The following is a 14,963-nucleotide window of genomic DNA, read 5'->3' as shown; positions in this document are numbered from 1 at the left end:
GAGAATATGTCTATAGGCCTCCCGAGGATCATTTCCACAGCGGGTAGCCTGTAGAAAAGCTAATACCTGCCCTCAGCAGTAATGCACATGAATTAGCCGCCTCGCGCTGCGGTGCAGTGTGCGATACGAGAGCTTAGTTATCCGGGGGCTCAAAATTGTGGCTCTCAAGCCTGCAACCAGCTCTCATCGCACTTGCAGTGCACCGTCGCCTTTTCACTACCACTGTGAAAGTTTTTCTCCAGCCAATCTCGAAGAATCTATATGGTATTAAAAGCAAAACCACCACTACTGATACCTTTGTTGTACGTCAGCCTCGGCAACATCTTCAAGCAGTGCAGTGTTTACTCCAAGATCTGTGCTGATGGCTGGGATACGTCTGTACTTTTTATAGTTGCAGCCAGGGTATTATCCATGCGCATTACCATATCAGTGAAGCTCATTGAGATGGAATCTCCTGATCCCATAGCACCGATATCTCTGCAAACTGCTTCCACGTATATTCTGGGCCACCCGAGTAGTACCTGGAGGCTCATGTTCAGCTCACGCGGGCTCTGACAGCCCTTGAGTCGCCACGCCCTCAGCAGTAGCTAATAAATTAAGCTAGCTGCCTTCAAACTAAGGCTTGCAGAACGCAACACAGCGCTATGCTGTTGTGCTTACCTGCCCGCTGTGGTATATTGGGCGAGGTTCGCGCTGGTGCTACAGCCTGCGTGGCAGAGTGGCGCATGCTAGCTAGCATGCCCACATGCCATGTTCTTATTGAGCAGAAAGGAATTTAGGCGCATTCATGTGCAGCTCTCTTCGCATACCCTGTACGTTGACTCCGGTCGACAATAGTTTATATTTCGTTTCTTTCATCCCAACCATTCCTATCGCGTGCTGCGTAGTATAGGTAGGCGTGAAAACAACTGAATCAATTTAAATGCTGCTAACCAATATTTTAATTTAACATTTCACAGTCAGGCACTTCTATGTGCATATCCTTCGAAGCGCTCACAGAAGGACCATCTGCATATGCAGCCCTTCTGTTTCATCACAGGAAGCTCATGACTGCGGTGGGAATTTATAAAAACTCTTCTTATCAATTTCAGCAACATTCCGCGACGTTCATGAAGCGCGGCCTTACCGTTGCGTGCAATGTTTTTTCTGCATTCATTTCTTTGTCCTAAGGCAGGCCTAATAACTATCTTGCGAACTCCCTTCATTGTCCGTGGGTTTATGTGTTGAGATGTGGGTGCTTTGCGTTCGTATGCACTGCCTCATTATGTTAGGTTTATTGCCTTGTATACCTCTCTAGTATGCAGCAAAAAGAGCCTAAGTGAAAAAATAGGTGTTAAAAGAACAAAAGCTTAAGAAAATGCTGCGGCATCTTTTTGAACATTCTGAAAGAAGGCTCACTTCTTTTCAATTACTAATGTGGTAGCTGTCGGCAATCCGTCACGATGCACAGAGTTCTTATATGGCAAAAAGATGTATGTAAATTCACATAGTACGTATTCGCTTCATACTAAGTGCACTGCTCCATGCCAAGAACTGATATCAACTAAGAGCTTTGACTTCAGTGCTGCAGAGAGGCGAACTTAAAACCCGATAGAGCAGAAGGACAACGCAGTCACCTGGTGCTGCCTATTCCTGTATATTGCTCGTTTCCATGCCCGTTTCATAATCTCACATACATATAACACAATCGACACACATCAGAACGTCAAGCACCAACTTTCTCTGCACCCAGGAAAAGGTGAACATTATCTGCGGTCCCACTTTCAAAATTACAGAATGCAGATCATTGCAGTGAGAAGAAAATGTGCGCCAGGATGCTACAACAAAATGTTGAGCTTCATATGCCTGCCAGATATCTCGATAATTTTAGGAGGCCATGTCGATACAGATGTATTCTGTACCGACCGACACGCTCGTCATAAACAAATCATCTTATTTCTGTCAGAACTATAAGCGCTCAAGAATATATTTATTGTCCTGTTATCTTGGACGCATTCATTTCTTAAAGCATGCGCAGTTGAGCACAGAAGTTGCAATCGGTGTAGCATTGCTAGATCCACGTACGTGAGTTATGCGACAGCGTAATGCCCTTCTCAATGTCCACGCCCTTCCAGTCACCACGATGCTGCGTCCCCAACTCCCAATCCGGCTTGGCAGTTGCATATAAAAGTTGAGTGCCGGCATTTTGTATCATAGCAGGTAATCCGCGCGTAGATAACACCCGCTGGCGCTGCCGAGGCGGGTCTTGGTATAAAGTACAACGTAAACAGTGCATCTTGTCATTACAAAACAAAACTCCTGGCAGTTTTCATTGCGCCCCTTTCATTCACTTCCAGACGCGCAAATATACAAAAAACCGCCGAGCTAACAGGCAAACATAATAACGACCGCACCTTAACAAGAATATCAAATGTTGTACCATTTCATAAAAACAAATAAAAAACGCGGAACGATGATTTTTCAAACGAATACCAGGAAACAAAAGCTTCGCCGTTGCCAAATATTATGGTTTTCAATATTTCAAGTTTTCCCGCCTTATTATTTTGACACAAGGGTGTTTTCATGACCGCCACTAATATGCGGTTATTTTCCAGAGGCAGGATTTTTCCGTCAAACCCGTTCTTAGAAGTTACGAGTACTTCCCACTCTTTATTCAATTTACCTGAATGTAAATGAAAGGCCCTATGAAAGTTAAGTTACTTGCCCGTGCGAGATAATTATTATGCGCAACACATACTGATTGTCTACCTTTCAGTCTGTGCATGAATATTATTTGGGTACTGATATGCTTGCCTCTTGGTGTGAATATAGAATGTTATCAAGCCTTTTATTTGAAACGTCGCGTTTGGTGATGAAGCACCCGACGAATAACTGCTGGGCCTTGTAAACAGGCCCCTTTTTAACGCCATCGTGTTCATTTAGAGGATTACTTATTCTTGCCTGGCCTCTGCGGTGGCTCAGTGGTTATGGTAGTGTGCTACTAACACGAAAGACGCGGGTTCGATCCTGGCCGCGGCGGTCAAATTTCGATGGCCCGTGTACTGTGCCTTGTCAGTGCACGTTAAAGAACCACAGGTGGTCGAAATTTCTGGATTGCTTTACTACGGCGTTCCTCACGGTCTGAGTGGCCTTTTGGACGTTAAACTTCAAAAACCAAACTTCTTCTTGCCAGGATATAAAATCGTGGAAGCTTTGAAATGAAGACCTCAATTTCTTCAGAATTTTTAGTTGTGTTGTACTACTGCCTATCATAGATAACACATGGTATCGACTGTCTCGATAAAGCTTCCCGTCTATATGTGTGAGGTGACTTGATGCGGTAGCGAGCACAAACACTAAGCCAACCTTTTGCACCGGGCCAAATCACTAATAACTACGACCTACTGCGCACTGATGTAAAAACAAAGAACTTTTGCGAACCGATTTCGCTATGTTTTTGGAAAAAAATATCTACGCCGTCACCCACGATAATATGGCGCAGCTTGCTCATCGCGAAACGTGCACATACTGTCGTTTGAAACAAAGCGAAAATAAGCAAAACCAATGACAAAACACAAATGTGTAGTCGTTTTCACATATGCACAGTAATCGTGTGGCTATAGAGAAACTAAAGTGATGCCTAACGTCTCTCACTCGCACGCAGGGGAGCACAGTACGGGTGCTCAGTATAGCAAGCCTGGGCCGGGCAGCTTCACGACAAGCGACTCCTGGTCGCGCTTCGGAGAGCGGCGCCAGCCGGGGCCTAGTCACTGCGGGAAGACCATTCGGAGCAGGAACAGCGACCGCTGCAGTTGCTGGTTGCTCACGAAGTGCAGCACAGGACTGAGTGTGTACTGCAAAGAAGTGAGGAGGCACCAATGTAGATCGAAGATGGCAGGCCCCATGTGTAGGGGCACCATTGATCCCAAAAGTCCCACTTATGAGGAGATCTCGTTTCGGATGTGCTTTTGTAAGCGAGTGCAAATTAAACACCAGCTCTTGTCCACCTTGGCTGTTCTCACTGGGACAAAATATGTATTTTTAATTCTTCAATGTTAATTGTTCTTTCGTTCTTACGGCTGGATGCTATGACCTTTATTATTAAGGAAACCAGTATTATTTTTCGCACTTTGTTTTAATACAGCCAATGGCTGCTCCCAATACCGACTCATGCAAGTTATAGCCGGTTCGTAATCATTTTTCTCTGGTATTTCGCTGCAAGAAGATGCGGTTCTCGCTTGTGAACTTAGAAGTGCTATATATTACAAGTTTCTTTTTCGACTGCAATTTTCAAAGTCATCTGTGGTCGTTCCCAGCTAACAAATTTTTTTTTTACAGATTAATCTCCTCAGCCATTAAAATGATCATTTTTTTGTCAAAGACGAAAATTTTTTTGCGGAAACGAGTCTTGAATTATGAATATTTGTGAGGCCATCTGCTATTTGCTTGAGCTACTTGCAAACTGCGTTGTGTAAGGGCTTGGGTTGCACTAAGTTTATCCGAAGCTCGACAGCATATTCACCAGAAATGATGCCAAGCGCCTTGTCTTGACTAACCAAGGGCTCAGTAGTACGATTAAGCAGAGAGATCCTAACGAAAATATTTTGCTCAGCACTATCTTACATGAACGAAAAAAATGAACGAATTACTGACCCTCATTGCCGCTGCGATCATGTGGCTGCTTGAAACGTATCCTCTGGTTTTGGATTACGCACTATCCAGCCGACCAGCAAAGTAACGCTGCTGTTATCACCAGTGGGCATCGTTGCCGAGGCGTGGCAAACGCAGCAATAGGCGCCTCTGTCCACAATCGGCGGCATTGTCGACACGTAGCTGTCACTGCAAACCAGCTTTGTCCTGTACTTGCTAAGTAGGAGCTGACCTGGTATTTTGGAGTTTTAGGAATTAGCATAACCGGAATAGTCAGGTGGATAGGAAATGTAGAGAGATGTTATGTAGAGTCATGTCGACAAGCAGTGCCACGTCACCCAAGTTCCTAGCGTTTTGAAAATGTTTGTAGTTTTCGCACTTTCTATCACTTTTTTCTACTGTGAAATAATAGACGCAGAAATGCGATGACTATAAGCAGGTTTAGTAAACAAACAACCTTTAAGTTGTGTAGTGACATCTTGTCGTGTAACATTTAATTGCCTACGTATTCATAAAATATGCATACCAAGCCGCCATCTACTAAATGAATATCAGTCCTTCAAGCAAACTGTTTAAATATATTTAAGTAATGTGCGGTTTGTGAGAATGGACAAGAGCACTTTAAAACAGGGGCTTTTTAGTGGGCGCCCGTACTGAGAATTAAGATAGAAAAGAAAATATTGAAGGTGTTTCGACAACGCACCACGCGGTGATTTCAAAAGTTCACGAATGTAAGCAATTATTTTAGCCAGGTATCAGTATTTTTGTTTTATTGCGCCCGAATTTACTAATGTTTAACAGTTTAAAATCAGTGGAACTTTTTATTCCAAACAGCGCAAATTTATCTGCGGAAAAATTGCCGAGAATCTTGACAAACGCCCATTTGGACAGTTTTCTTCACTATCACTTTAGCATAGTTCTTTTTTAAATATCACAAAACATTTGAAAACTGGCTCTACTGTGGCACGGATACAGATGAATAAATTGGGGGACGCTTAAGCTTCGCCTTTAAGAGTGCAAGGCGGTAGCGTTATCAGGTCTCGTTCACATCGCTTACGAAATTACCTATTTTCTTATTAACATGATCATAATTACTGATGCACGCATCAGTCCACGACACCGTCGTGTCCGCGACACAGGGCCTTTGATGCTATGCCGTTAACACAGGCTACCGGTCACAAGGATTATTTCTGAATGAGCGACACCACATTGTTTCTTTAGAGTGAGGACGCTGCAGCAGAAACATACAGAAGCTAGTCTGCATCGATATACTATCGCGTTCTAACCACAAAGCGACCACTCTCACTGAAAACGAAGTTTTTATGAGCTAAAAAGACGAGAGAAAGAAAATACAAGCGTCGCCACCAGTGGTCGGTTCCGCAAGTAAACTGCGTGCGTCGACACCAATTTTTTTCACACCGATCCCGAAGGCCACGCTTCTGCACCGTTCACATAAAAACGATGGCAACTGGTTCTTTTCAGTAAAAACGTCATGAGTTTGAATCACCTCGAGGGAACAGTTCTACAAACTAATTTTGTCGCCGATAAATATGTCTTTTTCTGCCGGACAAACATTACCACAACCAGACAGGGCAAGAGAATCAATCGTTACAGAGAGCAATAACTGGATGGAATTTTTCGTAGTGTCCCTTGAAGGAGCACTGCTGTTTTCCTCTGCTTATGGGAGCGACTTTGCATTGTGCTTGACACATATTTCGCTTCTTCGACTTCAAATGCTTGGAACGAAGAGAGAGTTTTCGGACTTCCTCGCACCATAATTCAATATCGCGTGGCGGTAGATGTCCGGCAACGACACTGGCTTGAGATCGCGCATGCATATGTGCACGCTTAACTGGTTCCCTTATAATGTGACCGGAATACCGCCAAACAATTGGAAGTGGCTCAATTTAGTTAGAACTCATACTTATAAGAACCAACCCACTACGCTGCAAATTCGAATTCAGGTGTTTCAAATCAAAATAAACTTTATCAAGCAAACCTGAAGCTCAGATACTGACCGCGCTCCTAAATCGAGCCCGATTAGGGTCCGTGAAATCGAACTATCAGCTATAGTGTGTCCATCACCTTTCTAACTCATGGGACATGTGACAGTACTAAAGCCTGAAAAATCTAAGAAGGACCGAATTTACTACTCCTTGAGGATTTTTTTTGCAAGTGCATCCACTGTGTTCGTGCCGGACAGGGTTGGCAGCCTCCCCGAAGCAGGTGTGCAAAACGCGCACGCTTTGTATACAAACAGTAGGCGGCAAGGGTCTTAGAAAGCGAAACGGGACGGAGTTGGATTCCGTCCATCATCTTTCTGGTCACAGATCGGGATAATGAACCGGAGTCACGCCTGTGCATACTAGGTGGTGTCCTAAGCCTCTTCACAGCCTCTGCGACTCTTGATCGCTGGAATTGTATTTTGGCTTTTGCTTTGGTGCAATTTCATCAAAATCCAACAGTTTGTACAGGCATTCGGCAGGATATTGCAGTGATGCAGCATTCCCACCGCTGGGTTCAGTGCTTTCTTAAGTTCAATACAGTACCTTGACATATAGGCTGACATGAATAAAGAAATTTTAGATAAATTCTACCACAAATATGCACTATAACGAAGCTTGCAATATGACAGCCAGTTTTGAAGAAAACAATGCTGAGGGCAAAAGCGTTCACTGCTCCCACTTTGGGCACTTGACAAACGTCATGCATGCTGTTTACGAGTAAAAGTAAATGAAGCAGCCCTCACCTAAGAATCATTTATATCACTGACAAATGAAATACTAAGGCTCATTTGTGTTTACAACAAAACCGACATCGTAACAACGCAATGTCACAGAACTGGATGGAAGAAAATAAATTGTATTCAGGATACCGCAGGAAAAATTACTATTCATGGCAATCAGTATTAAATAGCATTAAAACTTAGTGATAGGATTATATAATCTCTTGTTGAAGCAATGCATGTGATAATTCATTACGGAAAAAAACTTGGGCATTTATAATAGTAGTGCGCGGAGTACCGTAGTTTATGAAGTCCGCAGTGTTCACTCTTGCCTGAGTACAAAAAATTGTTGCAATATTTTCCGCACCTGGTATATAATCCGCAGGGCCCACCAGCTGGAATATGTTGATTGCGTTAGTACCTAGAAGTTAAAGGTGCGGAGAGCGCCCTTCTTCTGAGGTTTCGTGAGTGTTTGACTGCACGCATATGCTTCACTATTTTCTAACTTCCTGAAGTTCGAGCCTATCAGCAGCACATTAGCTATAAAACTGAGGTGCCTAGGTTGGCCGTGTGCATCATTTTAGTTTTAAAGACAAGTGCGATGAAGAGCACCATTCGAAATCAAAATGTGTATAAGTAGCAGTAAGCACGCGTAAAGTACGTAAGCTGCGCGATCGCGACGGTAGCACAGTGAGTGTTCCACAGTATTGAAATGAAAACAACGGCATAGCGAGTATCACGTTTCATGGCACATGCTGTGATGGACTTTTTTTTGTAAAGATACTGTGTAGCCTTCATCGGTAGATAGTCCGCAAAGCACAAACTATTCACTGTTGAACATGCGTGGTACGCTGAAAGTACACCGCAAGCTACGGTAATAACCGCATCACGGGGAGTTACAATCTAATTACACCGCAGTTGCAGCCTATTTGTTCATACAAGTATTCCACTTTACGGACAGTAAAATTCTCGTATTGAGCACGAACTGAATGGCAAGAAATGCTGAACTTGCGCTCGACACTAGGAGTACTCGCGCACTTTTATTCATCAGTATTTATATTGCCGTATTAAACTCTCGCTCTGGCAATTAATATCTGTAGTTATTTGTAAGCCCAGTAAAAAATTATACTGTTTGAATAAAGAAAATGATGATTCACGTCTTGCCTTTTCCTTGCTTGCTAAGTTACTCGATTGAATGCGAATAAACTTTTATGCTTTCTACACACTGTCGAATGGGAGCAAATGTGATCAAAATCGCCAAGCGAAGGGTATATGAGGTGGGATAGGAACTTCATGGCGCAAAAAACGTTGCACCTCCGCACTTTCCAACATTTCTTCCACTCCCACGGACAGGAGAGAAACTTTCCACGCATGATGTATCCCACGGCTTAAATTTTCGTCGTATGATAATTTATCAAATCAGGCTAATCCGCTATTTTTGAATATTTCTTTATGCGTTCAGTTTCTTTTTTATTCTTAGTATGGCGACAAGCATGCCGTTCGAGACGTTGACGAGAGAAGCGAGAAAAACGATACGGAGTTTCCACGTGATTCAATTCAATGCATCTGCTTTCAACAGAAAACAGCGAGCTAATCAGCGTAGAACATGGTCTATGCGGTAAAATTAAAATGCCAAAAGGGAAAGTACTTATATCTCTGCTATCACAAAAATATGCTGGCAAACTTACTCATGCAGGAACAAATAGTTAGCAATCTCTTTAGTTTTTCCATTGACCAATCTTCGAAGAGCAGTGGCAAATTACAAAGCCGTTGGGGGAAACTGTGCAAGTGGTCTGCAGACGCAACAGAAAAGATGTTCTGGCATACAGCTGTATCAAGTGAACTGCTTGAGGGCAGTGTCATAATAGCACGAAGAAATCGTATGACCTTCGTCCTTTAGCATTAGCAGGTGGGGAAGGGAATAACTGCTTCTTGAGAGGGGGGGGGGGAGAAAGGTTCGAGGCAAATCATAAAGGAAGCGTTCTCCGGTCAGAACTTATACGACGACGTTTCGTTGCTTGTGACGGCTAGCTTCCAGTGTCACTGTGGTTGCCGTTAATACAGCTGTGCAACAGCGCCGAACAACTACACGCTCTTTGCTAGCGGTGTGATATCGCTGTCCTGCGTTCACAACGAAGTCCGCATAGCAGGAGCTCTCCCACCTGAAATAGGTAGCTGCGCCGTCGGAACGAGACCAGAACGTGCATGCGGCACTGTGAATCTCCGGGCTCGAAGCGCAGCTCGAGGCGGGGCCGCAGCCATGACTCGCTTTCCACGGCCACCCGCCGCTGGGGCGCGTACTCTACGACTCGGTACGACATCCCAAGCTCACCTGCGACATGAGGGGGATGCCGGAAAACAAAAAAGGGCACGAAGCAGTCACTTCTGACTTCGCCTTCCTTGTACCTGACACGGCACCGCACGAGGCGCTACTGACATCTGCGGCATTGAAGCATGCAACAGGAAGCGAACACACAAAATGAGGCTCAGTGCTCTAGCTTGTACGCTTATTACTTTTGCTCCTTCAAGACAAAAAGGCTGGTTTTACCGAGGCAGTACCTGCTATGTACTGAAAGACTTTCTGAATATCTTGTATCCGGTGCTGGAGAGTTATCAAGTTCTGTAGCCTTAGTTCGGTTTCGGTTGGCCAGATACACAAACGTTTGCATTTGAACGACATGTGGCATGCACAAGACATCCCTGCGTAGATTGGCTCCTGAGAGCAGGATCTGGTGTAAAGCATTCGACAGCCAGTCCAAAGGCGGAAGGCCCCGCATCGAAATACTGTTACAGCTTTCATTAACGGCAGAAGTTAAGAAACCCAAACTTCCATATGAGCTAGGTTTCCGATGCCACGCAAAGATTTTGAAACCACCGCTATCCGCAACAGATTCTTGCCAGAAGAAGGAATAGCCGCAGCATGCCTAAGCTTCAGCGGCTTCAGGATCAGCTAAGGGCGCGCAAACTCAAGCATTTAATTTTTTATAACGCATTTTAGAATTCTAAACACGCCTAGTTGGCTCGTAATGCACGAAAAAGAGCAAAGCAAAAAAAACTCAGGACAAATTGTGTTCGTCCAGCGCACTTTTTATTTCTTTTTTTTTACAAGTTGGTTTATTGTTTGTTCATCCCCTTTTTTTTCTTCGTGTGTTTCCCTCCTTACACACTGTTCAAGATTAGGATGAGAGCGGAGATAGCGTGCTTACGCTTCATGTCTCAGGATCTACATAACTTGCGATCTAGTGAGTTGTGAATATTCAGTTATTCATGCGATACTGAACGTGTGCTCATGCGGGCGGTATGGGATGTTCACTTAGCGTGATCGCTGGTTCCTCAGTCGGACACCTCTCTGTGATCTCAAGGACTGAGGAAGGAAGTAGATGCGTACTTCATTTTACGAGACACTGAAGTCTCGACTCAAACTGAAGCTTTTCGAGTGGGAAGAAAGACTCCGGACTAACCTTATACACAGAGGAAGTAGGAAGGCTGAAGGCAACGCCTAAAATGGAAAAGGCAGTGTGGTTTACTAATTTTTTTACATACTCGATGGCAAAGCAAGGAAGCTTATGCGTTTTGTTTTCTTTTAGGAGCAGCTGAGCAACCTACTCAAACATAACTTCTACTCAGAAAATAAAAAAATCTAAGGTAAATATATAGCACAAGGAAGTTAAAAGACCGAAAAAAATACATAGAAAGGAAAAAGTAATGTGTTATACTCTCTTTCTATTTACTAAAGAAGAAAGGAAGGCAGGAGCTTGTATTTTCTTCAAATAGAACCAAGTAAGTTCAAAGTGACATTCCTTCTGTCGGAAAGAAGGACAGCATTAACACTAAGTTCAAAGTGGGTTTCCTGTTGTTAGAAGAAAGGAAATCTAAACAGTCAGTTCGAACTGAGCTTCCTTTTGTCAGAAGTTAACTCTAAACAAAGACAGCTCAAAGCGAACTTCCTTTTGTCGCTATAAAGAAAAAGTTTATGCAGGAACAGAAAGAAAAAACAAAGCAAGTCTAAAGGCAAAGCTCCTTTCAATACGGGTTAAATAGCTTGTTTTCCGCAAAGTTTCGTAAAGCCACATGGCAGAGAAAAGCGAGGATTCTGTCCCGCATCCAGCTCAGGGAAAGCTGTGAATGTTTTCAACCGCGCTTGGCAGCCTTGCTTGTTATTGAAGATTTCTTACCAAGAATAGGCAGTTCGCAGGTAGCCCGGTACTCTTTCCCAACTGACATCTGCTTGCCGTCGGCTTCACGGACTGAGCTTACAAAAGGCAGCCACTGCACATAGAGGATAATGAAATCAGTGGGAGTCTAAAGCACGCTAATACATACCACTGAATGGCTGCAAGGTACAGCCGGGAAAAAGATGTGACGCATGCCACGAGACCTTTTGTTAGAGACTGTGCTGCTGGCCTACGCTTAGGAAGCGGCTCCTGTCTGGACTCTAGACAGGCGAGGGAACGACAGCTTATTTTTTTTTCCTGAAGGGATGTCAGTTGAGCTCGTTTTTAGCCGTGGCGGTCCTGATTGGCACAAACACTCGATTGTTTATCAAGAGCAGCGATTCTAGCAACACTGCGGGTTGTTTTCCTCGCGATGGTACATTCGTCTCCATAAAGCGCCAAGGGGAACATCAGCCTCTCCATTCTCTGTTAAAGAAAGACACCATGTATTCTCCGTATGTTTAAATACAGTAACGAAGCTTTCAAGCAAAGCGCTTTTGTTTTGCAGTGCCCATAAAATATATCTCCTCTTGCACATTTTTCAAGAGCAGCCTGTTGTTTGAAGCTGAATGTTATTTTTTTTCGTCTTGCATTCAGTCCGGCTTGCTAGGTTAACAGACTTTTCGGGTGCCGATAGCTTGCGGCGCAGTAAATGTATGTACTGGCTGATCCTTCAACGAAAGTTACAACATCTACTGAGACCCAACCCTCGAGCTTGTTTTGCCCGTCAGGGCGCACTGAACGCAGCGATAATAAAGATCAGTGATGGCTCGCCTTGCTCATGTACTCGGAGCTGGTGACGAAGCGGAAGGCGTCCCCTGCGCTGGCCTTCAGTGTGATGGCTTGCGAAGCCACCCAGCGGTCCTGATCCACCTCCACTTGGTAGAGAACGGCCGCACCTGCCAGGCACACGGCCACGAACGAGAGCCAGCCGTTCGCCTGCGTCCGCGCAAGGTTAGCAACAGGAAGAGAACGAAACAACTGGCTGTTGTACCTTGTGCGCTAGCAACGCTTTGTAGTGGAGGCTTTACGGTTAGGAAGTATACCGGGCGGTGACAGAACGTAAAGCGAAAAAGAAGAAAAAACACGCAAGTCAAAGCTCAGTGCCTGTCGTGACGCAATATTCTATGAATCACTCATAGTGCACTTCATAGTGCGGTCTAATCATTCCGCCGTTATCATTTAATCGACCTTGAATTCAACAGCTCCAACGTGTCTTCATTCAGACCCGTACGCGCTTTGTACATAGCTGTGCACATTGGAATTTCACAGCTTTCTGTAAGAGTGTACTATCCCTAACATTGGTTTCTTCGTTGCATACGAATGTAGAACATTCGCAATCTAACTGCGATGTATTTTGTATTATGTAGCGAGCTCATCAATTACGTCATCATCATCATCATCATCATCAGCCCTACTACACCCACTGCAGGGCAAAGGCCTCTCCCATGTCTCTCCAATTAACCCTATCCTTTGCCAGCTGCATCCACCCTTTGCCTGCAAACTTCTTAATCTCATCCGCCCATCTAACCTTCTGCCGCCCCCTGCTACGCTTACTTTCTCTTGGAACCCACTCCGTTACCCTTAAAGACCAGCGGTTATCTTGCCTTCGCATTACATGCCCTGCCCAAGCCCATTTCTTTCTCTTGATTTCGACTAGGATGTCATTAACCCGTGTTTGTTCCCTCACCACTCTGCCCGCTTCCGATCTCTTAACGTTACACCTATCATTTTTCTTTCCATGGCTCGCTGCGTTGTCCTTAACTTAAGCTGAACTCTTTTCGTTAGCCTCCACGTTTCTGCCCCGTAGGTGAGTACCGGTAAGATTATGCTGTTGTACACTTTCCTCTTGAGGGAAATTGGTAAACTGCCACTCATGATCTGCCAGAATTTGCCATATGCGCTCCACCCCATTCTTATCCTTCTAGTTATCTCCCTCTCATGATCCGGATCAGCTGTCACTACCTGCCCTAAGTAGACGTATTCCGGAACAATTTCTAGGCTCTCGCTGCCAATTGTGAACTGTTGTTCCCTTGCTAGGCTGTTGAACATTACCTTGGTTTTCTGCATGTTAATTTTTAGACCCATCGATCTGCTCTGCCTGTCTAACTCGTTGATCATGATTTGCAGTTCACCTCCTGAGTGACTCAGCAATGCAATGTCATCAGCAAATCTCAGATTATTTAGGTATTCTCCATTTATTCTTATTCCCAACTGTTCCCAATTCAGGCCTCGAAATACCTCCTGCAAACATGCGGTGAACAGCATTGGCGAGATCGTGTCTCCTTGCCTGACGCCCTTCCTTATTGGAATTTTATTGCTGACTTTATGGAGGACTATAGTAGCTGTGCAGTTGCTATATATATCTTCCAGTATTTTGACATAAGGCTCTTCTACCCCCTGATTACGCAATGCCTGTATGACTGCTGAGGTTTCCACTGAGTCGAATGCTTTCTCGTAATCAATGAAAGCTATATATAGAGGTTGGTTATATTCTGCGCATTTCTCTATCACCTGATTGATGGTGTGAATATGATCTATTGTAGAATATCCTTTACGAAAGCCTGCCTGATCATTTGGTTGATTAAAGTCTAACGTTGCCCTGACTCTATTAGCGATTACCTTAGTAAATACTTTGTAGGCAACGGATAGTAAGCTGATCGGCCTGTAATTTTTCAAGTCCTTGGCGTCTCCCTTCTTATGAATTAAGATAATGTTTGCATTCTTCCAAGCTTCTGGTACAGTCGAGGTCATAAGGCATTGCGTATACAGGGTGGCTAGTTTTTCTAGCACGATGTCCCCTCCATCCTTCAACAGATCTGCTGTTACCTGATCCTCCCCAGCTGCTTTTCCCCTTTTCATTGCTTCTAAGGCTTTCTTTACTTCATCTTTCGTTACTGGCGGGATGACGCATTGCTGTGAACTGCTGTCTTTCTCATTAGCGCTCTGATTACATTGGCTACTGTACAGGTCTGTGTAGAACTCTTCGGCTACGTTAACTATCTTATCCATATTGCTAATGACATTGCCCTGCTTGTCTCTTAATGCATACATCTGGTTTTTACCTATGCCTAGTTTCCTCTTCACTGTTTTTAGGCTACCTCCGTTCTTTATAGCATGCTCGATTCTCTCCATATTAAACTTCCTTATGTCGGCTACCTTGCGCTTATTTATTAACTTTGATAGCTCCGTTAGTTCTATTCTATCGGTAGTGTTAGATGCCTTCATGTTTTGGCGCTTCTTAATCAGATCTTTCGTCACCTGAGATAGCTTCCCGGTATCTTTTCGAACTGTCCTACCGCCTACTTCTACTGCGCACTCCGTAATTATTGATGTCAGGTTATCGTGCATTGAATGAACATCAAGATCATCTTCCTCAGTTAAAGCCGAGTATC

General features: G+C 44.2%; 1 protein-coding gene across 1 annotated transcript in view; it reads right to left on the bottom strand.

Annotated features, from left to right (window-relative positions):
* Positions 1-3,607: 3,607 nt before the first annotated feature.
* The window catches only part of LOC144122898 (uncharacterized), a 70,319-nt gene continuing 58,963 nt past the window's right edge, over positions 3,608-14,963 (bottom strand). The window contains exons 4-7 of the mRNA XM_077655871.1: positions 12,343-12,507; positions 11,530-11,623; positions 9,517-9,686; positions 3,608-3,833 (exon numbers count right to left, since the gene is read on the bottom strand). Of these exons, the coding sequence (XP_077511997.1) occupies positions 3,747-3,833; positions 9,517-9,686; positions 11,530-11,623; positions 12,343-12,507 (516 nt within the window). The 3' untranslated portion in view covers positions 3,608-3,746. The remainder of the gene's footprint in view (positions 3,834-9,516; positions 9,687-11,529; positions 11,624-12,342; positions 12,508-14,963) is intronic.

Source organism: Amblyomma americanum, chromosome 1 (assembly GCF_052857255.1).
Source record: "Amblyomma americanum isolate KBUSLIRL-KWMA chromosome 1, ASM5285725v1, whole genome shotgun sequence".
NCBI lineage: Eukaryota > Metazoa > Arthropoda > Arachnida > Ixodida > Ixodidae > Amblyomma > Amblyomma americanum.
Note: the sequence above shows the minus strand (reverse complement) of the source record. Positions and strands in the feature narration are given on the sequence as shown.